Genomic DNA, 24,898 nt, shown 5'->3' on the forward strand with positions numbered 1-24,898 from the left:
AAGCTCATTCTGATTGAGAGGACTAGTTGTGGGGGGGGGGGGGGTGCATACTTAACAGAGAGGTCCTATTGTATACTGCAATCTTGAGACTGTCAATCCTAGTCTCTTTTTTAGTTGGGATGAAATCACCAGCTAGCCATGGTTACTGGGCAATAGATTAGTAAATATTTAATGCTTTCGTTTTGTACAGCAAGGCTTAGCGCAATTGTACATGAAACTTTCAGTAGCATTCACTAGGCGCTATTCACATCCCCCACAGACAGAATCAAGCCCGAGGCAAGTCACATCCTCGTCTCAGCATCATCAGGTTGTATTGGAAATTGAAGACAATCTCTCCTCAGGAAATAGTACTCACTTAAACATCTTGGAAAGGTAGCGGTCACAAGGAACAGGCAATAAGTGCGTGTCACTTACACACACATTTTCTCGCAGCTCTTATACATGTAATGCTCAGACTGATTAACAGTGGTACAAAAAGAACAACACGCATATCCGATATGATACAGGTATATTTGGCAAACATTTCACAACACACACATTTTCAAATATTTGGAATCAATGCTAACAATACTAATGGCATCAAAGGCTGTAAACTGTATGAAATTGAAAGGCCTGACAACAGAGTTAATCTTTTTTAACCAATGTTTTGTTTTTGACCTGTTCATATCTCAAGAGACTTTTCTCTTATGAAATAAAAATTTGTTGTGTTGAAATTGAGACAAGATGAATCAATACTACATACTAAGGTTAATTGGGTGACTTCATTTATAATACATGTACACATATCAAAGGATGCTGTACTCCAAAAGAGCTGAGGTTACGTAGTTAATTCGCACAAAAGTGACCAGGTTGATTTCGTTTCTCACAAAGGAAACTGAGAATGAAGATATGATTTTCATTGTCATTATTTATATGTACAGAGATCACACCTTGTCAAATGTTTATTGTCACACAGTCACACCGCTAACACAGTCCAGTCTGTTATTAGACACTTTCGAAGAGTGAAAGATCTGTTCTTTCCTGTGACACTTTCTTGAATAAATTCTTTATCCTAATTATTACTGATCTGAAATGGAAGGGAAAGATATTTAACATCAATTTGATTTGACAAAGGATTTTCTCAGTATCCAAGCCATTTGCTTTATTTTCTAATTTGAATATCATATGGATCATCCTAAAATCACATAAGATCGCTGGCTAAGCTAAAGAGCATTTTACGAGACAGTTTACCAAGAACAACTTTCTGCAATTTTCTTTTCAATTAAGTTTTTGAATATCAATTAATTCATTACAACACTTTTCTGACTAGTGAAATAACAAGCACAGGACTTGACATGACAAGTGCAGGACTTGCCATAACAAGTACAACCAGTTTCCTTACCATCTATCCATGCATATCCATTACATCTTCTAGAGCAAGCTCAGGTTTGTCATATCCCATCTCTTCTGGGGTGCTGATACCTAATTCATCCAGGGTGGGTCTGATTTCTTGAAGGATATATGGCCAGATTTTTTTTAGGCGGGGGCCACACTTGTCCTGAAAACAACAATAAAGACAAAGGATCAGGTAATTGAATGTATCTGCCAGTAAAAAGTGAACCCATCAAACTCACCTATTCTTGTCGCCCCCCTTTATCTGGCATAGACAATAACAGTGCGTATTCCAAGTGTGTTATATGAATATATTTTACATCAAGCCCTAAATTTTCAAAATCATTTACCGAGGCTTTTGATTTTGTGTTGGTCCAATCAAAATAACTTGAATTGACAACACCCCACCAAGCAGCGGTAGTCACTGAAAGCCAAAATACACTCAAATAATAAAATATAAGCCTAACAAACAAAAGGCCACAAAATATCTTTGACTTACTTGTACAGCTTCTAGATATCGGACAGCTAGAGCATAATCATTTACTCGCCGGCACGCCCGCAAACAGGCAATGATAATCCTTGGTTCTGGTACCAGATCATATCCCTGGAATGACACACAAGAACAAGAGATATCAAAAGTCTTTCTAAATTGTGAACAAGGAAATGTGTCCAAGATTGGTTGGTAGAGATACAGAACCTCTCAATAGTTCACTAGATCTAATTGATTTTGGATTTCAGGTTCTAGCCAAAGTGGTACCTATCGCCAAACCTTAACATAATTATATGTCTTGACTGTGCAGAAACCTCATCTGAAGTAGAAATCTCTATCAAGATGCTTAATGCGAGAGTGAGAGTACTCGAGTCGAGTGATGACCAACGACCAATGACACTGAGTGACTAACAAGCGTGACCATGACGACGTTATTAGTTTGCGCACACTTTCGGCTTCCAGGGGTTTACAGTGTTGAAACCAAGCATCCTCATCACTTGAAGATGTGTCAATCCACTCAATCTCAATGTGCATTTTGGTCGTGTATCATCATGTGCATTACCGTAGTGTATTTGTACACGAATCAGTGCACTGAACAAGGAAATACGTGCTGGCAAACTCGGTGATCAACGTAATATAACAGCGGGAAAATTGACATGACATACCTAAACACTGTCTCTGTACATTGTTCCTAGCAACCGCAGTTAGACTAGAGGATAAGCGTTGGGCAACGGCACGAAACATGGTGTTATATTGCGACCAGAAATCGAAATTGTCCCGTCGATTTTCTAAAATGGCGTCAAGGACGTTGAATGAAGTATGCAGACCACTTTTTCAACAATCGCATCACAAAGCTGAAAATATACCCTTCTACTCAAAACATTAAATATTTGACAAAGTTAGTTGGTGTTGAAGCAGATGTTATTTTTCAGTCCTATCTAACTGAATGAATTGCAAGGAATATCCCTGAAATAATGATAGAATCTTTTGACTTTTTCAACTTTTGATACGATCCCCTCATTTAGCCTCCTATAACTCAAAACTGGAACTAAAAAAATAGAAGCTGTCTGCTCGTCTGCTCGTGGAACATAAATAAAGCATTATTTTCAACGGTTTTCCATCATCTAACATGTCTTTTGACCCAAAAGGTTACTTACATAATAAAAATAATATAATAATATCATATGTATCTTTAAAATACATGTCATAAATGAATATTGATCGTTTTTGAAACAAATAATAAGTGTCTGTCCGAAATTAGAAATTAAATACTCCGAGCGCCTATGTACATTTTAATAAAGAATTTAGTATGGTCCGCTTTGTCGGACAACCAGTTGCATGTGTCATGTGTGTATTGTGTATCATTTATTGTCTTCTGTTGCATATCATGTTTTATGAATCCTCAGATGTCCGAGAAAGACAAATTTTAGTATGTTGAACCGAAATATCTAAATTTTTCTATGGTATACCCCCCCCATTAACCCCCCCCCGGCCGGGCCCCTTCCCTTCGCCCTCAACCCTACCCGCCCCTGGCCCTCATTTCCATAATCACACCATACCATCGCCATCCGGGCTCTCCAGGTTTGGATGCACCCCACTTATCAACATTTCTGGATCTACCACTGTTACTGAGGCGCCGCAGTGGTGATACTGATAGGTCTATATAAATCAGGAAACGAAATTTTGACATGATAAGACGAGATCCATCTCTCGACAAGTGAATTTGAATAATGTAATGTCTCCTCTTGATGTCAACAATTTTAAAATGTTGTTGTCCTTTCTTTTCTTCAGAACATCAGCACAGGAGATATAACCCGCTGAAAGATGAATGGGTCCTAGTGTCTCCGCATCGCACTAAGAGGCCCTGGCAAGGAAAGATGGAGAAGCCCCCTGGTGGTGACATTCCAAGGTTCGATCCAAAGAATCCTCTTTGCCCTGGAAGCACAAGGCCTAACGGAAATGTTAATCCAAACTATGAGAGTACCTTCTTGTTCACAAATGATTTCCCAGCTCTTATGGAAGGCTGTCCCGAACCAGGTGAGCCCTTATAACATCAAGAGACTACATTAATAATCACCATGTTGAATGTTTAAAGGGCAGCTAGCACTGGCCATGCTCAGCCCTGATTTATGAAGGAGCTTTGACTTTGGACGTTTTGAAGTGATGCTGGCTGGACACTGGTAAAGATGGACAGCTAGGTAAGTGATCTGTACACCGTCTGCTTTTATAGCGGAGGCCCAGGTTAAACAGTTAAGCTATATCAATCACTGATTGACGTAGAATTGCCACATCTTTATATGATTATAAGAAAGCTGGTCATGTCTACTTAAGTTGCTTTGAGAGTGTTGTACAAACGTCTTAAAAAATAAACGCTTACAACCTTCCAAATTACAGAACCCAGTAACAATCCACTATTCCAATCAGCTGCTGCCTCTGGGACTTGTCAAGTGATGTGCTTCCATCCGCATTCTGATGTGACCCTCCCCCTGATGTCATTGCCTGAGATCAAGACGGTTATTGATGGTTGGATCGATATCATGGAGGATTTGGGAAAGAAGCAAACATGGGTTCAGGCTAGTACACACAGCAGATTTCATTGGACTGTACCCAACTATGATCGTATTGTTATCACCTTCAAAAGTGAACTTGTGAAAGTTACATATATAAAAAGCCCAAAGGTGATGGAAAGGTCTCGGCCCTAAAAATAGGTGCTCTGCATGATTTGTCTTAAACTCATCAAATTATCTTTTTGAAAGATCTAAAACTTCAGATAAAGGTTTGTTGTTTTCGATGATTTTATAACATTTACATTGGTCAAAAAATTTATGTTTTCAGATTTTCGAAAACCGAGGTGATGTCATGGGCTGCTCCAATGCACACCCACATTGCCAGGTCTGGGCCTGTGGATATCTGCCAAAGATGCCTTCCATTGAAGACAAAACGCAAAGAGAATACTATGAAAAATATAAAAAACCAATGCTGTTGGATTATGTGCAACAAGAAATGGCCAATAAAGTATATTGATTTTGCTCTTTCTATATATGCCTGTGCACAAGTACTGGGCAGTAGTATCCACCCAAGAGCTTCTCAGCTGTGGTACGGCTGTTCTGTACTACAGAACAGCTTATGCAGTATTAGAGTCTTCTTGATTATCACAAATGGGTGCATTTATTTAGCATGTTTAGGATGAAACTATTTTGTCGACATGTTGATGTGAAAATTGTTGGTGCTATCACCTGATTCATCAGTCAGGATAAACTTTAAAAAACCCAAACTGGTCTCATGTGATGTAACTTTACCTTGATCGTGCTCAGCTTTCTCTTCATTAAGCCCTTTGCCCCCCTAACCCTTCCCCCCACCCTCCCACACCTCACCCACAGTTTCCAACAAATGACTACTACCACCATTCTAAATGTCCACTTTTTTCAGGAACGAATAGTTGTCTCAAATGACCATTGGTTGTGCGTTGTCCCATACTGGGCTCTCTGGCCGTATGAAACCATCTTACTCCCGAAACGTCATGTACTCAGACTCCAAGAACTCACTAGTCAGGAAAAAGAGAGTAAGTTGATTGAGATGCTATGCTTTGACTCATTAATTGATGGTCATCTTGTATTGATGAGCTGACCTTGCTTTTTCTAGTGACATCTAGATGGCACTGCAATACTACCCACCAACAAAATTTCAAAATCTACTGAAAGGACCTGTATTCCATTTTAAAGTTCAGCAACTGCAAAGAAATCTGCTGCGTGGTTTGTGCTCCAGAGCCCGAATGATGCAGGCATTATACTTTAAGATGGTTGCCTTTAGACGAACTGTATACTTTCATAAAAAAGAATCGATGAAGAATAGTTTGAGTAGAAGCAAGTTTATTGTCCATTGAGAAAAGTACAGAAATAAAGAGTACCCATAAAATAAAAGCCTTTGCCAGCGGAGCTATGTCAGAAATAGCTATCGATTGAAAGTGGTGTCTGTATGTCAGTCAGTCAGTCCGTCAGTTAGTCAGTCTACCAATAATTGGGCTTTGCGAAATGGTAGGTTGTATCAGAATCATCAAAATCGTCCTCTTCCGGTAGCGATCACGCAGGATCAATTTCTGGTCGGTGGATGTCACGAAGCGGCCTGCAGCCTTTAGGTGATGAAATTGTACAAAGATGAGGAAAATAAGGTTTGGTTTTGTTGGTTTGATTTATATACTTGATCCTGGGCTGCTTGCATTAGACATGCTTCTTGGCCGTCTTGCCACCACCCGTACTGCTGTGCATCTGAAAATGAAAGAAAGAGGAGAAAGCCAATGCTGAAACCTGGGATATTGTATTCGTGAAAATTTTGTCCAGGGCAGATTAAGCATTTGCCCCTTGTGCTGGATTTGAAGAGCAAGGGATAAGAACTTCCTCGGAATCTACACTGGCTCAGCCAGAGGTACAAAGCTCTTCACCCTGGTTCCAGCCGATATTCCCCGACAGACCAGCTCTGTGACCCACTGTGCTGCATGTACATGTATCATGTTCCTTCCAGTGGAACCTCCTTTGAATACCACAGCACCCTTTATAATAAGAGACACTGTTTCTGGTCCCATAATGAAATGGGTTATTTCCATACAATTTGGTAATCACAAAAGTACTCTTGAAGACTCCATGAAGGACAGCAATTTTCGGTTCCAAATGTGTCCTTTTAGAGAGGATCTACTCAGTGTATATAAAAACTTTAATCTTTTTTGTCTTACCTCCCCAGATTTGCTGTATGACATAAATGATGATTTAAATGATGAATGCGGTGTCTTCTCGGCTTCATTTGCGACACGAGCATGTGTCTTCGTGTGCCATTTGCCCTCCTTTCCTATCTGAAATAACAGGAGTTAAAGAGTTAGACACGTCGTTTTATACTCAGTTTAATCAATATGATGTTTAAAAATGTTTATCAACATGATTCACTTATGTTGATTGCTCTTAAAGGATGGTTCGTCAAAATGACTAATTTGTTTTGGCCATTTATTCTTAGCGTGACTCAGATTGCATCAGAGTAACCTTGTTGTGCTTGAGCTTGGAGGGTAAGTGAACAGTGATGTTGTGAATCTTGGCCAGCTACTAAGCAGCAGGCTTAGATGATATCAATGGCAGATTTTCTGTAGTGCTTCTTGACTGACAAAGCATATGTGTATTACAGCTCTTCAAAACGACTCTGGACACAGAAGACATAAAGGCACTCTGGGGTCACAAAGAGCTGCTTACCACTGTCTTGCTGTTCTTGTAGTTGGGCTGTTTTAGTGTACTCTCGCTGACGTCCAGGACATTAGCGACTGACTTTCTCGTTTTCTGCGTCATGTCTTTCATCTCTTTGTCGAAATTAGCAAAGCCTAAAATATACAATGATTGAGACTATTCTTTAGTGATTATAAATTAATCATATCATGTCATCCTGGGTTGGTTATAAAAAAATAAGTTCGGGCACTAATGCTGCCTTTAACTTAATAACGTTTGAGGGCTAATAACTGAAGGAAAAAATGCCAAGTTAAGTTAATATAGTTTAATTTCTTTTGAACAACCAGGCCCTGAATTTTAAAAGTCATCCTGAATGGGAATCATGATATAGGAGCGCCAAGGAAATGAAGAGAGCACTGCTGCATTGCAGTTGCCTTTACTTGGTTGAATTCAAGCCCTGTCAAGGACAATATTTTTGCAGAAGATTATGTCAAACAAAAAAAATCATAGACTGGTGATTTATCAGTCTGATTGATTTCACCGTCTTTGCCTGTGATGATTAACTGACCATTTCTTTGCTGTCGCTTGCATCTGGTCACTGATGTGGGTTCCCATCTAATTAGCCTGTCAACTTGTAATAACAGGAAGAAGGCATGTCAATTTGTAAACAAGATAATGAAATCACCTTTGTAACAAATTGGCCAAGAGAATAACACTTTAAATCCCATAATTTAGTTTGGAAACATTCAATTCAATAATACATTCATCATACGCAATGAAACCTCATTCCCTTTTATAATGTTTTTATGAATAAATTAAAAATGTCCCACCTGTTGAAATTATAAAATAGGGCTTTGTGCGTAGTGGAATAAGTCCCACTCCTGGCATCTATGGCCAGATCAAAATCTATACTATTGACACACAATCTATACCATAATGCATACAAATATGTATTTTCATAACCATGGTTACAGATATGTGAAAATCCTTTAGGCTCTAAAGATTATATTTAAGAAAAACCACATTTTGAAGAAATCAGCGCAGTTTTTGCGCAGCGGTCCGAAAGGTCATTTACTTCTTAAAAAGTCCAAAACAACAGAGACTTTATACAGGTTCTTAGTTTGAAATTGTCAAAGATGATGAAAAATAAAGTACATGTATGGAGTTGTTAGATCTTTTAGATCTGTAGATATATAAATTTAGCGTTATAAAAACCTGATACTTACCGAGATTCATGTTGTGGAAAAAACCATCGTGGAAGAAAGGGCTGTGGAAGAAGGGGCTGTGGAAGAAATCACCATCATCCCTCCTCTTCAGGGAGCGGGATTCACTCAGGCTAACAAAGATCAAAATGCTTAGCGTCACCAGGAACAGCTTCATTTTCCTTGTTTGAGTCACTGACAGTCAAATTTGTTGCGCCGTGCAGCTTCTGTTTCACTCCAGAGATTCGATCTTACCAGAACTTTCCGCTGCTCTGGTCCACCTGTATTTATATCCCAATGCACCATATGTCCTGACATGTGACAACATGAATAAACCAAATGATGTTGCAAAATATTATTTACCATACCTCGTTATTCAGGGTTGCTCTATGCTCATATGGCTCTATGCTTGTTTGTTGGTTTTGAAAATTGATGACTTATTGCTAAAGGTATAGACTGTGTCGACGCTATTAAGTGGTTGAGTGACGTCTGTTACACAATCGAAACAAGTCGAACCCACAACCTCCTGATTATGAGCCAACCACTATGCCACTGATGCTGCAGTTGCAAGAGCACAGATCTAAGGGGGGGGGGACACTCTGAAATAGAGTGGGCTCGACACTGGACTCAAGTCGTTTGATATCTGAGTATGGGGAGCATAAATTCCTAATTCCTTTTGAGACCGTCCTTTAGAAGTAGCCATTTCATGCCTGTTGAGGGGTTACAGGACTTACGAAATGTTCTTTTATGATTGGTACAGAACTGAACATATCATCTTCAAGAGGACATGTGTGCATGGTCTCATAATTGAAGCAAATCTTGTGGTCATACATCTTCCTTATTGAAGAAATAAAATTCAAAAAAGGACGATGTGATGTGTAAAATGTCAGTGACTTTATTTGCATAGCCATAATGAGAATCTGCACATGGAATTAGAATGTAGAGACATTTTAGAAATTCAAATGACAATTTTGCGATGCTTACAACAATTTGTTTTGAACATGATGCATGACCATACAGTTATATAAGCATCCGAATGCAGCGGCAAGTGTCAATCCTATACTCCCCCTTCTCATGCTAGCAAAAGACACGAAGTTGACACTGCATTTTTTTCCGAGGTCAGGTTCGACACTAATCACCTCACACTTAAAATAAAAGCACTGGGCGGGTTCACCTCTATTTTCGAAAACGTTTCACAGATTAAAAGTAACTTTCTAATAAAAATGATGAAGTTTTGATAAACGGTTGGTTAAATCATTATACAGGTAATCTGTTAAGGCTGGGGTTCAGCTATGACACATCTATTGTGCACTTCGAACAAAAAGATCGATAACTCCCATTCTGCATAAAAAATATCAATTTTGACTGATTAGAATAGAGTTGATTAGCTTTTGATTAGAGGTCATAATTTGAGATTTGAACAATCCTGCAGACTTGGTGTTTCTGATTTGGACTCTTTATACATCGAGGCATGGTGCGTGCAGGTGCTAATGCTAACGATCCGTTTTTTTCCAAAAATACATTCCATTTAATTTGTATAAATAAATGAATGGCCTCAATAAATTCTGAATATTGCCTATTTCCACCCAAATATTATTTAAATCTGGAATGCACAGATGGCTATGTTGTACAACAATAATTTAAAAAAAATATTCATCCATAAAAGAAAACCTGTAACAAATATCTGACAATATTGCATGCCGACTGCCAATTACAGTTTTGTTATTGTAATTCCGCCACTGCCTATAGTTGTTCGGATATTCTATGGTCAATTGCATTCGTTCAGAGGATCGCCGCTTGTCAAAAGTACTGGCTGGATGTGAACCCCAACCTTAAAGTATTTAAGAAAATTTGATGATACATGATAAAAAATACCTTCACCAACTCTTTTACAGTCAGTTCTGAAACATCTCTTTTTATCACAAACTACATGCATGATGTGAAAGTTATACACCCTGTGCAATCTATGGAAATTTGTGGAATATTCTTAGAAGTAGACTTTAAGGATGCAAATTGAGATTTTAGCCCCACTTACGAGAATTGATTTTAGAACCAAGTTTCTTTCTTCCTCGTTGGGATTTTAGCCATGATCTGGAGCTCCCAAAGGATGACAGTTTAGAACCATCCCCAGCCCCTGACCACTGTTCATTTGAGCTGTCATCATCATCACCATCCCCAGCCACTGACCCATGTTCATTAAAGATGTCGTAATCGCCATCTCCAGCCCCTGACCACTGTTCATTTGAGCTGTCATCATCATCACCATCCCCAGCCACTGACCCATGTTCATTAAAGATGTCGTAATCACCATCTCCAGCCCCTGACCACTGTTCATTTGAGCTGTCATCATCATCATCATCCCCAGCCACTGACCCATGTTCATTAAAGATGTCGTAATCACCATCCCCAGCCCCTGACCAATGTTCATGTGAGCTGTCTTCATCATCATCCTCAGCCGCTGAACCATGTTCATTTAAGCTGTCATCATCCCCAGCCCCTGACCCTGACCCATGTTCATTTGAGCTGTCATCATCATCATCATCATACCCAGCCGCTGACCCATGTTGATTTGAGCTGTTATCATCATCAAATGATGACAGTTTAGAACTTGGTTTCATTGGCCCAAATATTGATTTTAGCCATGATCTGGGGGTTCCTAATGAAGGCAGTTTTGAACTATGTTTCATTGACCCATATCTTGATTTTAGCCATGGTCTAGGGCTCCCAAATGGAGAGATTTCAAAGGCATCTGACTCTGACCCATGCTGATTGGAGCTGTCATCTGTCAAGAAGGAAAATGGATTAGAACCATATTGCGAAGATCCATGTTCTACTGGTGAAGGCTTAGAGAAGGAAATGTGTGAAGGACTAGAGTGTGATGATCCACTTTGCTGGAATGATTGACTATTTGGTCTCGAAGTCTTCTTGCTGGTTGAAGATGCACTTTTTGCTGTTCCTTTCCCTGGCTTGCCGTTCTGTTCATTTGAGCTGTCATCATCATCATCATACCCAGCTGCTGACCCATGTTGATTTGAGCTGTTATCATCATCAAATGATGACAGTTTAGAACTTGGTTTCATTGGCCCAAATATTGATTTTAGCCATGATCTGGAGGTCCCCAATGAAGGTAGTTTTGAACTAGGTTTCACCGACCCATATCTTGATTTTAGCCATGATCTGGAGGTCCCCAATGAAGGTAGTTTTGAACTAGGTTTCACCGACCCATATCTTGATTTTAGCCATGATCTGGAGGTCCCCAATGAAGGTAGTTTTGAACTAGGTTTCACTGACCCATATCTTGATTTTAGCCATGATCTGGAGGTCCCAAATGAAGGTAGTTTTGAACTAGGTTTCGCCGACCCATATCTTGATTTTAGCCATGATCTAGAGGTCCCCAATGAAGGTAGTTTTGAACTAGGTTTCACTGACCCATATCTTGATTTTAGCCATGATCTAGAGCTCCCAAATGGAGAGATTTCAAAGCCATCTGTCTCTGACCCCTGCTGATTGGAGCTCTCATCATCATCAGAATCATTTGACACAGACCCATGTTCATTTGAGCTGTCATCATCATCATCATACCCAGCCCCTGACCACTGTTCATTTGAGCTGTCATCATCATCATCATCATACCCAGCCGCTGACCCATGTTGATTTGAGCTGTTATCATCATCAAATGATGATAGTTTAGAACTTGGTTTCATTGGCCCAAATATTGATTTTAGCCACGATCTGGGGGTTCCTAATGAAGGCAGTTTTGAACTATGTTTCATTGACCCATATCTTGATTTTAGCCATGGTCTAGAGCTCCCAAATGGAGAGATTTCAAAGCCATCTGACTCTGACCCATGCTGATTGGAGCTCTCATCATCATCATAATCATTTGACACAGACCCATGTTCATTTGAGCTGTCATCATCATCATCATCATACCCAGCCCCTGACCACTGTTCATTTGAGCTGTCATCATCATCACCATCCCCAGCCACTGACCCATGTTCATTTAAGCTGTCATCTGTCAAGAAGGAAAATGGATTAGAACCATATTGCGAAGATCCATGTTCTACTGGTGAAGGCTTAGAGAAGGAAATGTGTGAAGGACTAGAGTGTGATGATCCACTTTGCTGGAATGATTGACTATTTGGTCTCGAAGTCTTCTTGCTGGTTGAAGTTGCACTTTTTGCTGTTCCTTTCCCTAGCTTGCCGTTCTGTTCATTTGAGCTGTCATCATCATCATCATACCCAGCTGCTGACCCATGTTGATTTGAGCTGTTATCATCATCAAATGATGACAGTTTAGAACTTGGTTTCATTGGCCCAAATATTGATTTTAGCCATGATCTGGAGGTCCCCAATGAAGGTAGTTTTGAACTAGGTTTCACCGACCCATATCTTGATTTTAGCCATGATCTGGAGGTCCCCAATGAAGGTAGTTTTGAACTAGGTTTCACCGACCCATATCTTGATTTTATCCATGATCTGGAGGTCCCCAATGAAGGTAGTTTTGAACTTGGTTTCACCGACCCATATCTTGATTTTAGCCATGATCTGGAGGTCCCCAATGAAGGTAGTTTTGAACTAGGTTTCACCGACCCATATCTTGATTTTAGCCATGATCTGGAGGTCCCCAATGAAGGTAGTTTTGAACTTGGTTTCACCGACCCATATCTTGATTTTAGCCATGATCTGGAGGTCCCCAATGAAGGTAGTTTTGAACTTGGTTTCACCGACCCATATCTTGATTTTAGCCATGATCTGGAGGTCCCCAATGAAGGTAGTTTTGAACTAGGTTTCACTGACCCATATCTTGATTTTAGCCATGATCTAGAGCTCCCAAATGGAGAGATTTCAAAGCCATCTGTGTCTGACCCCTGCTGATTGGAGCTCTCATCATCATCAGAATCATTTGACACAGACCCATGTTCATTTGAGCTGTCATCATCATCATCATACCCAGCCCCTGACCACTGTTCATTTGAGCTGTCATCATCATCACCATCCCCAGCCACTGACCCATGTTCATTAAAGCTGTCGTCATCACCATCCCCAGCCACTGACACATGTTCATTTGAGCTGTCATCTGTCAAGAAGGAAAATGGATTAGAACCATGTTGTGACAAACCATGTTCGACTGGTGATGGCTTAGAGAAGGAAATGTGTGAAGGACTAGAGTGTGATGATCCACTTTGCTGGAATGATTGACTATTTGGTCTCGAAGTCTTCTTGCTGGTTGAAGTTGCACTTTTTGCTGTTCCTTTCCCTGGCTTGCCGTTCTGTTTGGAACAAAAAGGTCATTTTGACTATATCAACTCGTATTATTAGGAACATGCAAGCAAATGACTTTTTCTTAGCTTGTTTGGCAAAAAAGCATTTCAAGATACTATTTCATCTTCATGTTACTGCAGTGAAATTAGGTCCCTCACCATACCCATCGCACCGGGGTCCATCATAATACTATGGCCACTATTGGCAGAAGTTGGAACAACAGTTTCAGTACACATACGAATTACGAATTCATAGGAACTCGTGCACTTATATGAGCAAACTGGCTTTAAAATGTGGACAATTTGTTCAAACTTCTACTGACTTGGGCGCTGATTCAAATTCCTTTAGGGAGTATACTGGGACAGGCTACAGCTGAACTGGGCAGTACTGGATGATGCTATACTCGACTGAATTCAAGCCCAGTTCCACTTGAATAATTGTTCATTTGGGGGGGGGGTCGGAGTGTTGAACTTTTCCAGAAATAACAGACTGGAAACCAACCAATACATGCCACTAACCTTTTGATTACCAAAATCACAATTCGAAAAGCAGATCTCCAAATACCAATTAAAGCAAACAAGGAATGTTCCCTGCCAATATGGAAAATAGCTATGAAATGAATGTTTAATTGAGGTTTATTTTACACATGTAAATGACGAATGTTTCCCATCTCTTTCCAGAAATTTTCCAGGCTGTTGATGATTGCTGCTTAGTTCATGGTCTAGATGAGTTGTGTCTTCAGACTGCATGCAGTTGATGAATGTTTTGGTTCAAGAACCAATTGATTCTCAAGACTGTTAGTAATTCAAGGCTGTCTGCATATAGACATTTTATTCATTCCACGTGATGAAGCCTTTCCATCTATACAAGTTGTAGACTAGAAACAAACATCCATACAACAAACAAACTCTCCATCTATACAATATGTGTGTCACTTGCTATATATTGTCAGTAAAATTAGGATAGTTTTTGGCGCAGGATAAATTGTGTCTTCAGGCTCTTTTCGGAACCATCAGTGTTTTTGGCGCGGAATGAATTATTTTTTCTTCAAGCGTGTAGAGACATGCACTGCTCTTCCTTGGTGAGGGAGAAACCTGAGCTTTTGGTCGCGATGCTCATGTTCTGATTTCACCATCTTTTGCTCCGGTTCCACTGTATTTGGTTCCGTCTGTTCTGTTGTTGGTTCTGGCCTCTCAGTATGAGGTGAATCAGTTTCTGGTTTTGATTGTATTGGCTGTTGAAAAACAAATAACGCAAATGAAATAAAGGGAAACTCACATGCTTGGTAAAATTGTATACAGATAATTAATTCTGCTTCCCATAAAATAACCTAAGTTGAAGGAAAACATTATCATTCCTGGTGACAATCAGCCAAAACCCTTTTAAATCCTCGCTTCCAAATAAAAAATTGCATTCTCCATGGTGATGAATAGATCAATACCTGGTAAGCCAACTGATAATCAATAATGAAATTAGATTTGTTGATGTTTTGTCGATGTGACGAATTGTCAACTAAAAATGACTGTCATACTATTCGTCAATAACCAAACCTCGACCACTTATAAAAATAACAGCTATCTGAATTATAATATATGTAAATTGATTGTAAAGAAGAAAAGATAAAAGCTCACCCTAGAGTTAATCGAGACAATCTCTTCGATTGTGTGTCCATTTGGAGCAACGATCTTTGTCTTTTTGGTCTTTATTTCTTGTCCATTGACAATTTTAGTCTGAAAAATTCACGTGGTAAAGTCAGGAAAGTGATTTTTCAATTATTCTCTATCTGAGCCCCACCTCTTCACGCTTCCAGGCAAATTATTACCATTCAAGATAAGCACCCTAGCGCAGAATATTGCTTATTTCCAAAGAAAATTTTGAAATCCGCTTACTCATTTAGCTACAACTAGAATATGTCAATTATCACCTGCTCATTTTTCCCAATGGAATCAATTAAACTCTTGCTACAGCAGGATTTTTGAAGTGAACTGTACCCTTGGCCTGCACCTGGTATAGACCGGGCAGCCTGAAGCCCAGCTTGGCTTGGGAAATGTTTCATTAGCTAGCATTACCCTGCAAGCTAAGGGACGAGGTGTGCACAGAGTTGAGTGCAGTTCTGCCATCCGGTTTTTTCAGGTGGAAGTTCTATAAACCAAAGACTTATAGGGACTGTGGTTGGACAATAGAACTAAAGGGAAGATGTAACAGTTTGGATTACTGTGGCCAATAGTACGCAGTGTACATACTCGAGATGGTGTTTTAGTAAATTAATGTAGGTCTATTTGTCAGCAGACTTCTCAGTATACTTTTTATTTGACAACATGTGATATGAAGATGCTGAGAACACATGAGCTATAAATAATTTACAAGTATCGAGAGAAATTGTGGTTGACACTATTCAGTTTATTCATTGCTCTGAGTTACTGCACTTTACACCTGTCAGTTGAATTTGATGGATGCACTATTGACTCAAGATGGGACTTGACTATTCAAAAGTTTTGCACACTTTCCCCTTTGGCATGTAAGCTAATATATAATTTGTCAATGGGGATTTTAGTGCAGTTTTCTTTCTTGAAAAAGGTAAAAAGGAAGTTTTCATGTCACAAGACATCTATGAATGTAAAAATGTCATGGCACACAAGGCCATGTCGCGGCGTCACATATCCACAGCCATCAGAATTCGGCAGAGATGATTTTCTTACCGTCTCCTTGACTGTCTTCCTGTTATTGGGGTTGTTTATCAACTTATTGAAATTTTTGCCATCCTTTGCTGCTGCTTTGGCAGATTTCTCGATAGACTTGGACAAGTCCTTACCAAAGTTGGTCATACTTTTTCCAAACTTGTCACCCCATTTGCCGATGCCTGTAGAAAGAAAAAGGTAGATGTCGAATTATTTCGCCAGCAATGGGTTATCACACTGTCACTGATAAATTTCTAATAGGATGAACTGCAAAGTAAAAACCATCGCATGACAAGAGGCCATCATGGTGTATCAGATGGCGGCACTGTTTCTGTTAAGACATTTTCCTGAGACAGCTATTCAAAAATTACTTGTCTAAAGTCACTTGTAAAATCACCAGCAGCGTACCGTTGCAAGGCCAAAACTTTCACCACTTGGCTTCATCAACATCAGATAATCTTGCCAGCCTTATTTCTTCTCATGCTTTATCAACACTTAATAAGACCTTTTCCCTGAAGCCATGTCTTCAACAAAAGTACATTGCATCTTCACTGGACCCTTCTTAGTCCCCAGCAGAGTCAGATGGTCACCAGACAGTGGAAACCCCTGCCATCATATTTCAAAGGGTTATGCGAGATTTGCCCAGTCACATGCTACTTAGCAGAACAGCCAGTAAACCACAACCTTTCACCACATAGCTGAGATAATAAGTTAGCTTACTCAGCTTCACTACATTGCCACTCGTGAGCTAATTCCAGTTCAGGCCAAAAGTAACATCGCTTGCAGTGCATGCAATAGACAGAGGGATTTAGACTGCATTTTTAGGTGTCATTTTCATCTCTGCACGATCTGACTCTGTGTCAGTCACAAAGTACACTGGCTGGAATCACTACTTTACATCTCATTCAATTAATTGGTTAGATTTTGCCCAAGGACACAAGCATATGTGCCAGCAGATGTTGAACCCACAACCTTCTGATCACAAAGTTGAGAAACCTTGCTGAGGCCATACCCAATTTGCCAGATCATCTGACACACTAAGCTGAGACCATACCCAATTGGTCAAATCAGCCAAGGCACCAAGCTGAGACCATACCCAATTGCTGAGTATACCCTGATTTTAAAAAAAAGAAAGCTCACTGGTGAAACTTGGGCCATAAACTCCTTCATTTTTTAGATTGAAATGTTTTCTCATCAGTTGTTCAATAAGATGGTTTTATCATTAGGAAATTCATGCATTTGTTAGAAATATATGCGATATTTATCCCATGCTTTATGGCATCCCATAATATTGCAGCATAGCAATGTATTCAGCACTGCTTTTGAACCCACAACCTTCATGTCACATTGGCCAATACCGCTACTGAAACTGTAAACCCTGAAATGTTTGCGTGCCTTTTATTTTCACATATTCTGCATTTACATCTGACTGTGAAAAAGAAAATCTAATTGAGTTAAGTCGGTATTCAAACCACTGAATTAAATGAATGGCCTAAGTTGAGGTTTTGTGAAATGGCTGCAAATATTTCAAGGTTTAAAGTACACCGCCCTTGAAAATAACATCCCATAAAAAGGATATCTTGCCTGATCCTACTTTTCTGAGGCTCTTTTCCAAATGTTTTCCAAGCCTGGCCATAGATTTTCTATACTTTCTCCCCCATTTTTCCATGGAATTTCTGTACCTTTTTGTAATGGATTTTCCATACTTTTCCGCCGATTTTGCCACAAATTTTTTATACTTATCTCCCCATTTTTCCATGGTTTCTTCATACTTTTCTTCTAATTTCTCCATGAATTTTTCAAACTTTCTTCTCAGTTTCTCTAAAGATTTTCTAGACTTTTTCTTCCATTTTCGATACTTCCTTCTCAACTTTTTCATTTCCTTTCTGTACTTTCTTCCCCATTTGGCCTTGTGTTTTCTGTTCTTTTTATTCAATTTGTGTATGGATTTCCTCAACTTGTTATTCAATTTGGTATCCTCTCTCCTCAACTTAGCCACTGTTTTTTGGTACTTTTTCCTCCACTTAGCTGTGAGTTTATTTTGCTCTTTCTTTAATTTGTGAATCGCTTTTCTATACTTTCTTTCCCATTTTGCCCGATTGTCTTTTTCATACTCTTTGCTCAATTTGACCATTGTTTTCCTGTATTTCTTTTCCCATTTGCCTTTTAATTTTCTATGCAATTTCCTCAATTTGTGCATTGATTTTCTGTACTTTCTGTCCAATTTGGATTTGGTTTTTGCTTGTTTTTTGTTGAATTTTTCAAGTGTTTTTTGTTGTTTTCTTTCCAATTTAGTTGTGGATTTCCCATATTTTCTTTTCAACTTGGCCATTGACTTCCTGAAAAATTTGTTGAGTTTTTGATATTCGTATTTGTTCTTAAATTTGGCTGTGAATTTTTGGTACTTTTCTCCCAGATTACCCATAAATTTATGATACTTTTTCCCCAATTTCTTCATGAATTTCTTGTACTGTTTTATCCACTTTTCTTCCTTATCCCCCACTGTATCAAAATATCTTTCAAATTTATCATCCAATTTTTCAATGGATTTTTCATACATTTCCCCCAATTTCTTAATGGATTTTTCATACTTATGTACAGTATCTTTAATGCCTGTGTGGAAAAAATATCATAACAATATAATAAATGCCCAAAAACTTTTTAGGTGAACCCAACATATATAAATTTGTCAAAGATAATGAGATGTGAACTTCTACATGAGAATAGCTGACTGTGTAAACAAGGCAACATGATTATGAGATATGAGAGTATACTAGGCGTTAAAAAATACACAATTCCGTTAATCCCATGGTTACCCTAAACAGTAGAATGATTAAAAGTGATATATTGGTTTCTGTTCAGCATTTTTGAGCCTCACAAAATCTATAGTAAGAGTATATCCACTGAAATAAATATCCTGTCCAATTAAGCCCAGTACCTTTGCTTGTTTGCGGATGTACATATTTGAAAAGTGTCATAAAAAAACACAAGGATATTGCTCAGTTTGAAATGTTATTGTATGTCAAATATGTCTGTTATCTGATCCGTATCTACAGCACTTAATATATCAAACACACGTTACCAATAACAAATATATCTGAAAAACATTATTGGATGATGAATCGATACATCTTGTCTGGTTGTTATGGCCATAATAACCTGTGTATAGGTGCCTACCTGTACGTGTGATTTGTGGCCAAGTTATTCTGCTGGAAATGTTTATCACTTGGCTAGCCATGTTCCATTGGCATGTGTGCGAAACTTGTCCAACCCCAATTTCTTAAATCTTGTAAAAATGTCCCCAAACTAATATCATGAATAACAAAATACCATGATTGAAAATTCTTACCTGAAAGGATGTTGCCCAAGAATCCGCCCTTGTCATCATCATCATTATCATTACCTCCAAATGGAAAACCCTTGCCAAAGGGATTGCCTCCAAATGGCCAAGCATTGGCCGCAACGACCAATGCTAGCAACAATAATAGGACACTATAGAACTTCATCTCAAGTTTATGCTCCACTTGAGCTCTTGGTAGACTACCGGGTAATGTCTGCCGGAGGACTTCTCCAAATGCGAGGCTTCCCGCTGTTGATTATTGCTGCTGTATTTTGTTGTAGGTTATTGTCTGAGAATGTCTTCTGTATTAATGATGAATATTTCTCTGGCTGTCGTTATTATTACCAGTACGTGTTATTCCGTAGTTGCTGTCTGCAAAACACGCAGTTACTTGAAACAGGTGGTAATATTGATTATGGAAATCTTTTCAACACCAGAGGCCTCTCTAATGTAAGTGTGCTTGTGCATATGTGCAATAGGCTTAGTCATCATTCAAAATATTCCATCAGTTGAAACTGCTCTTGATAAACGGGTTTGAATCTAGGTATTTCATGTAGATAACTACTAGTTATCACCTGAAACTGTTTTCTATTTTCAGGTTTGGCTGATGTAATGAAGAGACTGCTGACCAAGTATGACAATCTGTTTGAATCTTCCTTCCCTTATTCCATGGGCTGGCACGGTAAGAAAGTAGAAGGAAACATTTAAATAAATATTGAGTTGAGAGCCGGGACATTCTCACCTGGGACATTATTTGCTCTATAAACGGTAGTGACGATCGTAATATTAGTAGGAGGAAACCTACACAGTGGAAGAGTGTCGCCCTCATGAGTGTATCGGAACTGACCGGGAATCAAACCTGGGACCTCAGAGGTGACAGGTGTTGACATCCCAAAAGGAAAGGAAACATACCTAGCTATACCCAGGCAACATACCCAATAATGATGATGGGGATGAGGGATAATAATTATAGCTGCAAAGTAGCATATTTGAAATACCACCATATACTAAAAGTACTAATTTGAAATCTGTTCATGACTCATACCTGCACAGTTTCATAAATACTTACATATATCATCATCATCATCATTTAGGCGTTGTGGCCTAGGACTTTATTAATTACTTATGCAAAATTTTGAATTTCTAGGGAATATTTCAGATGATTAATTAAGTCTTTATGATATATTCAAAGCATTCTGGCATGCTGCCGCAAAAAAATGTATATTTGTATTGAATTCTTGGGCTGCCAGTACTTAGATCCAGGCACTATGGCAATGATATTTATAATGTTGATTTATCTTCATACATTTTATATATCTTGGCAAAAATATAAATCGTAATAATAGGATTTCACTTCAGGAGCCCCGACTGGAGACTTAGGAGATAAAGACAACAATCACTGGCAGTTGCATGCCCATTACTACCCACCCCTCCTCAGGTCTGCTACCATCAAGAAGTTCATGGTGGGGTTTGAAATGTTCGCAGAGCCTCAGAGAGATCTTACAGCAGAGCAGGTACTTGCCTTCAAGCATTTCATAATTATGAATTGTGATGTAAATTAGCAAATTAAGAGTTACAAAAGTCTGATTTATGACTCTATCACTGCTAGATTCAATTTTTGCTGTTCCCTCACTTGAATAAACGTGAAAAAATGGAAAAATCCCAATTACAAGTTATCACATTACCAAACAGGAGACAGAAATATTGTTTACTAGCATTGTACCCGTGGCGCAGGCAGGTTCAAATGGGCTATACCTTGAATAGATTGAATTGCAATAAACATCTAATGCAATATCAAAGGAGCCATATCGAAGAGACAAATTAAACCAACCATTTGTCCACAGACTCGAACCTAGCTGTGGCGTGCTGTATGCGTGCATATAAAAGTATATCAGTTGGTCCGATAGAGATGATGAGGCAATGCCTCGTTCCTTAGTCAGCAATATGCGCCTTTTTATACGGAGAAGAAGGAGTACCCAGATAGGCCTTCACATGTCGGCCTATAACTTTAAAATGCGTGCTCCTCCTACATGTAGCCAGGTCTCGGGCAAGGCACTTACTGGACAGGCAAGCTAGAAGTTCAGCACCGTGAGCAGCTCCCTGATAAGGCCATTTCAGGTTCAGCGCGCCTCTTCAGATCAAGTATTGAGAGCTGTGGTGAGCACATAAACATACCATGGTAACCTTCATTATCACGGGTTAGCTCTGGCTAACACAGCACCCATAAACAATAGACCACCAATTTGACCCCAGCTCCTTACTGCGGGAAAACCCAAGTCCAGCAACCGAAAGTACCAAAAATACATTTTTGTTTACATTTGAACTGCACACATACGTTTGTTTACAATTTCTTTCCCCGCGAAATCTCGAAGATCAGGTGACCTACAATCGTGGATTGAAAATAACATTAACCTTGGTTCAGCAGGTCAACGCGTGTACAGGCTGTTCCAATCACCCCCCTACAGCCAGCCGTTCAACAGGTAGTGTTAGTCACCCCACAGGGAGTGCAGGTGATTCATTAATCCCCTGCATAACTAAACAGCAATGACTTGGCTTCCGCGAGTGGTAAGGAGAATTGACTGTGTCCGATTAAAAATCCCTCATTACTGCTCCGCTGAAGTAAATTTCCGAAAATAAACATGACGTTGCATCAGGATAACATATCACCTGCAAACGTGCAAAATTTCGAGACGAAACACGACCCCCAAATGGCACTTTAGCGAGCCGCCTTATAGTATTATGATATAGATTCATACTAGCCAGCATTATTTTCGGTGACTCGGGCTCTGATGGTCAGAAGTAATTCCTCACAATGGTCAAGAAATATAGGTATATTGCTTCCACTACTTCAGAGTTGCTGTAATTACAGAACACCATTGAACCATCAAAATTTTGCTTCTAAGAGTGACGTCTTTTAAACATTTTGATACTTACTTGCTCAGGATGTTCATCCCTCTTCATCATGGCCACATAAGGCCACAACACATTTTGATACTAGGAAGACATAATGAATTGAATTTCATGGCATTTTGTTTCATCAATTTCATTTCACTTTCAGGCTGCTGAGAAACTACAAGTGTTGTCTGAAGTCCACTACAAGAACAAACTGGGTGCCTCAAGCTGATTCAGTTTAAAAAGTACTACATGTAGTCTAATTGATTGGGTCGAAGACAGGCTCTATTTATTTTTAAAAAGAGCCTGTCGGCGACCTGTTCATTGTTTGTGTAATGTCAGAAGGACCACAAAGGACGGCATGCATTCTGTAATAGGGTCATAATAAGTCAGCTTTTCAGTTTCTATCATGTATGAACAAGGTGTTGGGTGGTACCTTCTATAATTTAGAATCGGGAGAGTTCGAGACCAATTAATAACAGTTTCCAATATATAATTACAGTATCTGTCTACTACAGAACATATATAACTTTAGTGCCCTAATAATACTGCAATAACAAAGTATAGTCCCCTTAAGTCTCAGACATCGTTTCTATTGAATAGAATTGACGTTGGCATCAGGAATTGCTGGGAAAAAAACTACATATCTGTGGTGGTAGCCTCAAAAACCTATTCATGTGTTCAGTAGTGACATCTTTGATTTTGAATGGGAACCAATGACTCACTTACAACTGTGTTTACACAGTAGATGGGATTGAGTCCCTCAGTGAAATGCAAGACGACAATAGCGTCACACCAAAAATATGTTCTGTTGCTTTTTCTGTACAAGACAGTGAAGCAACATCTTGAGTCAATGTTTGCAAGTGCTCAGTGTGAAAAACTTTGAACATTGACATCTGACAGAAAAAATGTTCAACAAAAGTGTTTGTTGCATCCTAATCATCATGTTAGTGATGTCATAAGTCCATTTTCCACTATTTGAAACAGAGGATCACTTCGTATTCTATCTAAAAAGATTTATTCTAGACTAAGTTTTTTTAGGCAATGCTGGATGTCTGAGTATTTTCAGTGTGAGTTTCTATAACTGGTGAAGGTTTTATATTGAAATATTAAATGGTAATAGTAAATAAGTATGTTTTTCTTATTGGAGTGTTCCGATAAGAATGTCCCTTTAACCTCGAGGACAATTCACCCAATAGGTAATCACCATATGAACACAGACAGAATACCCCGTGACTATTCAACGAAGGCTGGACATTTCCTGCAACTGGAAAAATTGCTCCAGCATGCAGAATGCAAATCAGTCCCTTGACTTGTTTAGCTTGGATATGTCTAACGAGAATGTAGTCTCTAAGGACAATCGCCCAGTAAGACAAATTCCCCCGATTGGACAATCTACCCCTGGACCAGCTTATTCTTGATGTGACCAAGTCAGGTGTAGTCTCTTGGACATTTCGTCCAGTTTAACAAATCGCCCTGGTAGGCTGGGCGTGTCAAAGCATTGTATTCTCTTGGTCATTTCATAATGAGGGACAGAACGCCATAAGCAAACGATGAACAATCTACCCCCACATTCTTATAGGTTGGATGTGTCAAAGGACAATCATCCAATAAGAACAATCATCCAGTAAGACAAAAATCATTCCAGCAGCACAAAACTATCCCAAGACTTGTCTGCTGGATGTGTCAAAGCAGTGTAATCTCTTGGATGTTCCATTGTGTTGGACAAATCACCCAGCAATGGACAATCTATCCCTTGGCCTATATTAGCTGGATGTATTTTATCCCAGAGGACAACTTACCCCAGTCCCAGCCAAGCTTCCCTCGGACTCAATTTAAGGTTGTATCTGTCGAGGCTGAGTGTGTTCTCAAGGGCATTTTGCCCAGTGGGACACATCCCCCCAGATATGGACAATCCCTCCCTTTTCCTGTAGGCTGGATGTGCCAGTGCAGAGTGGAGTCTTGTGCTATGCATCCTATTCGACATATCACCCAGCCCAACAGTGGACATTCTGTCCCTGGTACTATGGGCCAGATGTGCCAAAGCTGAGTGGAGTCCCTTGGGCATTTTGTACAATCTATCCCAAGACGTCCTTTGACAGGGTGTGTCAAATTAAATGAGCTTGGCATGTCAGATATAGTGTGGTCTCTCTGACATGTCCACTGGATAGATAAATCATTCGAGAAATGACCAATCTTTCCTCACCTTCCATAGGCTGGATGTGTCCAAGTGTCATATCAAGGACGTATCAGCCCAGCAATGAATATTCTATCACTAGTGTCTCCAGTAGGACAATTCACCCCAGTAAATGAACTATCTATGTCACTAGTCATAGGCTGGATGGGACAAAGCCCATCACAGCAACAGCAAGCCTGTCCCAAGCAGATCATCTTGAGGACAAATCACCCCAGCAATGGACAATCTGTCCCTAGTCTTATATAGGCTAGATGTGCCAAAG

The 24,898-nt window shown here is 39.4% G+C and overlaps 4 protein-coding genes across 5 annotated transcripts; 1 reads left to right on the forward strand and 3 right to left on the reverse strand.

Annotated features, from left to right (window-relative positions):
- Nucleotides 1–491: 491 nt before the first annotated feature.
- LOC135499379 (cytochrome c oxidase subunit 5A, mitochondrial-like) lies at nucleotides 492–2,674 on the reverse strand. Its single transcript, XM_064790127.1, has 5 exons — nucleotides 2,527–2,674; nucleotides 2,141–2,163; nucleotides 1,871–1,975; nucleotides 1,382–1,537; nucleotides 492–1,066 (listed from the first exon to the last, which is right to left on the reverse strand). The coding sequence occupies exons 1-4, from the start codon at nucleotides 2,603–2,605 to the stop codon at nucleotides 1,385–1,387; spliced, it is 360 nt and encodes a 119-aa protein (XP_064646197.1). The 5' UTR covers nucleotides 2,606–2,674; the 3' UTR covers nucleotides 492–1,066; nucleotides 1,382–1,384.
- A 237-nt stretch (nucleotides 2,675–2,911) lies between these two features.
- LOC135482543 (galactose-1-phosphate uridylyltransferase-like) lies at nucleotides 2,912–23,528 on the forward strand. The gene is made up of 8 exons (XM_064762661.1): nucleotides 2,912–3,009; nucleotides 3,653–3,898; nucleotides 4,256–4,434; nucleotides 4,697–4,876; nucleotides 5,291–5,423; nucleotides 20,146–20,229; nucleotides 20,907–21,061; nucleotides 22,606–23,528. The coding sequence occupies exons 1-8, from the start codon at nucleotides 2,991–2,993 to the stop codon at nucleotides 22,669–22,671; spliced, it is 1,062 nt and encodes a 353-aa protein (XP_064618731.1). The 5' UTR covers nucleotides 2,912–2,990; the 3' UTR covers nucleotides 22,672–23,528.
- On the reverse strand, nucleotides 5,714–8,539 carry LOC135482544 (uncharacterized). Its single transcript, XM_064762662.1, has 4 exons — nucleotides 8,289–8,539; nucleotides 7,093–7,217; nucleotides 6,588–6,704; nucleotides 5,714–6,126 (listed from the first exon to the last, which is right to left on the reverse strand). The coding sequence occupies exons 1-4, from the start codon at nucleotides 8,440–8,442 to the stop codon at nucleotides 6,079–6,081; spliced, it is 444 nt and encodes a 147-aa protein (XP_064618732.1). The 5' UTR covers nucleotides 8,443–8,539; the 3' UTR covers nucleotides 5,714–6,078.
- On the reverse strand, nucleotides 14,331–20,392 carry LOC135482542 (uncharacterized). Of its 2 annotated transcripts, XM_064762658.1 has the most exons (6): nucleotides 20,290–20,392; nucleotides 19,557–19,919; nucleotides 17,792–18,820; nucleotides 16,229–16,389; nucleotides 15,161–15,259; nucleotides 14,331–14,763 (listed from the first exon to the last, which is right to left on the reverse strand). In XM_064762658.1, the coding sequence occupies exons 2-6, from the start codon at nucleotides 19,711–19,713 to the stop codon at nucleotides 14,566–14,568; spliced, it is 1,644 nt and encodes a 547-aa protein (XP_064618728.1). In that variant the 5' UTR covers nucleotides 19,714–19,919; nucleotides 20,290–20,392; the 3' UTR covers nucleotides 14,331–14,565. The 2 variants fall into 2 exon arrangements, with proteins under 2 accessions (XP_064618728.1, XP_064618729.1); XM_064762659.1 differs by lacking the exon at nucleotides 20,290–20,392 and having other exon boundaries at nucleotides 19,557–19,945.
- Nucleotides 23,529–24,898: the final 1,370 nt, after the last annotated feature.

This window comes from Lineus longissimus, chromosome 2 (genome assembly GCF_910592395.1).
Source record: "Lineus longissimus chromosome 2, tnLinLong1.2, whole genome shotgun sequence".
NCBI classification, from domain to species: Eukaryota; Metazoa; Nemertea; class Pilidiophora; order Heteronemertea; family Lineidae; genus Lineus; species Lineus longissimus.

Bases quoted from the DNA above. Each gene is read 5' to 3' on its own strand.
- LOC135499379 (XM_064790127.1), bottom strand. From the start codon at position 2,605: ATGTTTCGTGCCGTTGCCCAACGCTTATCCTCTAGTCTAACTGCGGTT. The intron at 2,164-2,526 runs GTATGTCATGTC...GTTTCTGCACAG, and splicing joins TGTACAGAGACAGTGTTTAG to TCAAGACATATAATTATGTT. The intron at 1,538-1,870 runs GTAAGTCAAAGA...TGTTGTTTTCAG, and splicing joins GATATCTAGAAGCTGTACAA to GACAAGTGTGGCCCCCGCCT.
- LOC135482543 (XM_064762661.1), top strand. The intron at 4,877-5,290 runs GTATATTGATTT...CACTTTTTTCAG, and splicing joins AACAAGAAATGGCCAATAAA to GAACGAATAGTTGTCTCAAA. The intron at 21,062-22,605 runs GTACTTGCCTTC...TTTCACTTTCAG, and splicing joins GAGATCTTACAGCAGAGCAG to GCTGCTGAGAAACTACAAGT.
- LOC135482544 (XM_064762662.1), bottom strand. From the start codon at position 8,442: ATGAAGCTGTTCCTGGTGACGCTAAGCATTTTGATCTTTGTTAGCCTG. The intron at 7,218-8,288 runs GTAAGTATCAGG...TGTATATTTTAG, and splicing joins TTTCCACAACATGAATCTCG to GCTTTGCTAATTTCGACAAA. The intron at 6,705-7,092 runs GTAAGCAGCTCT...CTGTTATTTCAG, and splicing joins ACAAGAACAGCAAGACAGTG to ATAGGAAAGGAGGGCAAATG.
- LOC135482542 (XM_064762658.1), bottom strand. From the start codon at position 19,713: ATGAAGTTCTATAGTGTCCTATTATTGTTGCTAGCATTGGTCGTTGCG. The intron at 18,821-19,556 runs GTAAGAATTTTC...TTTTCCACACAG, and splicing joins CTTGGGCAACATCCTTTCAG to GCATTAAAGATACTGTACAT. The intron at 16,390-17,791 runs GCAAGATATCCT...TTCTTTCTACAG, and splicing joins CCTCAGAAAAGTAGGATCAG to GCATCGGCAAATGGGGTGAC.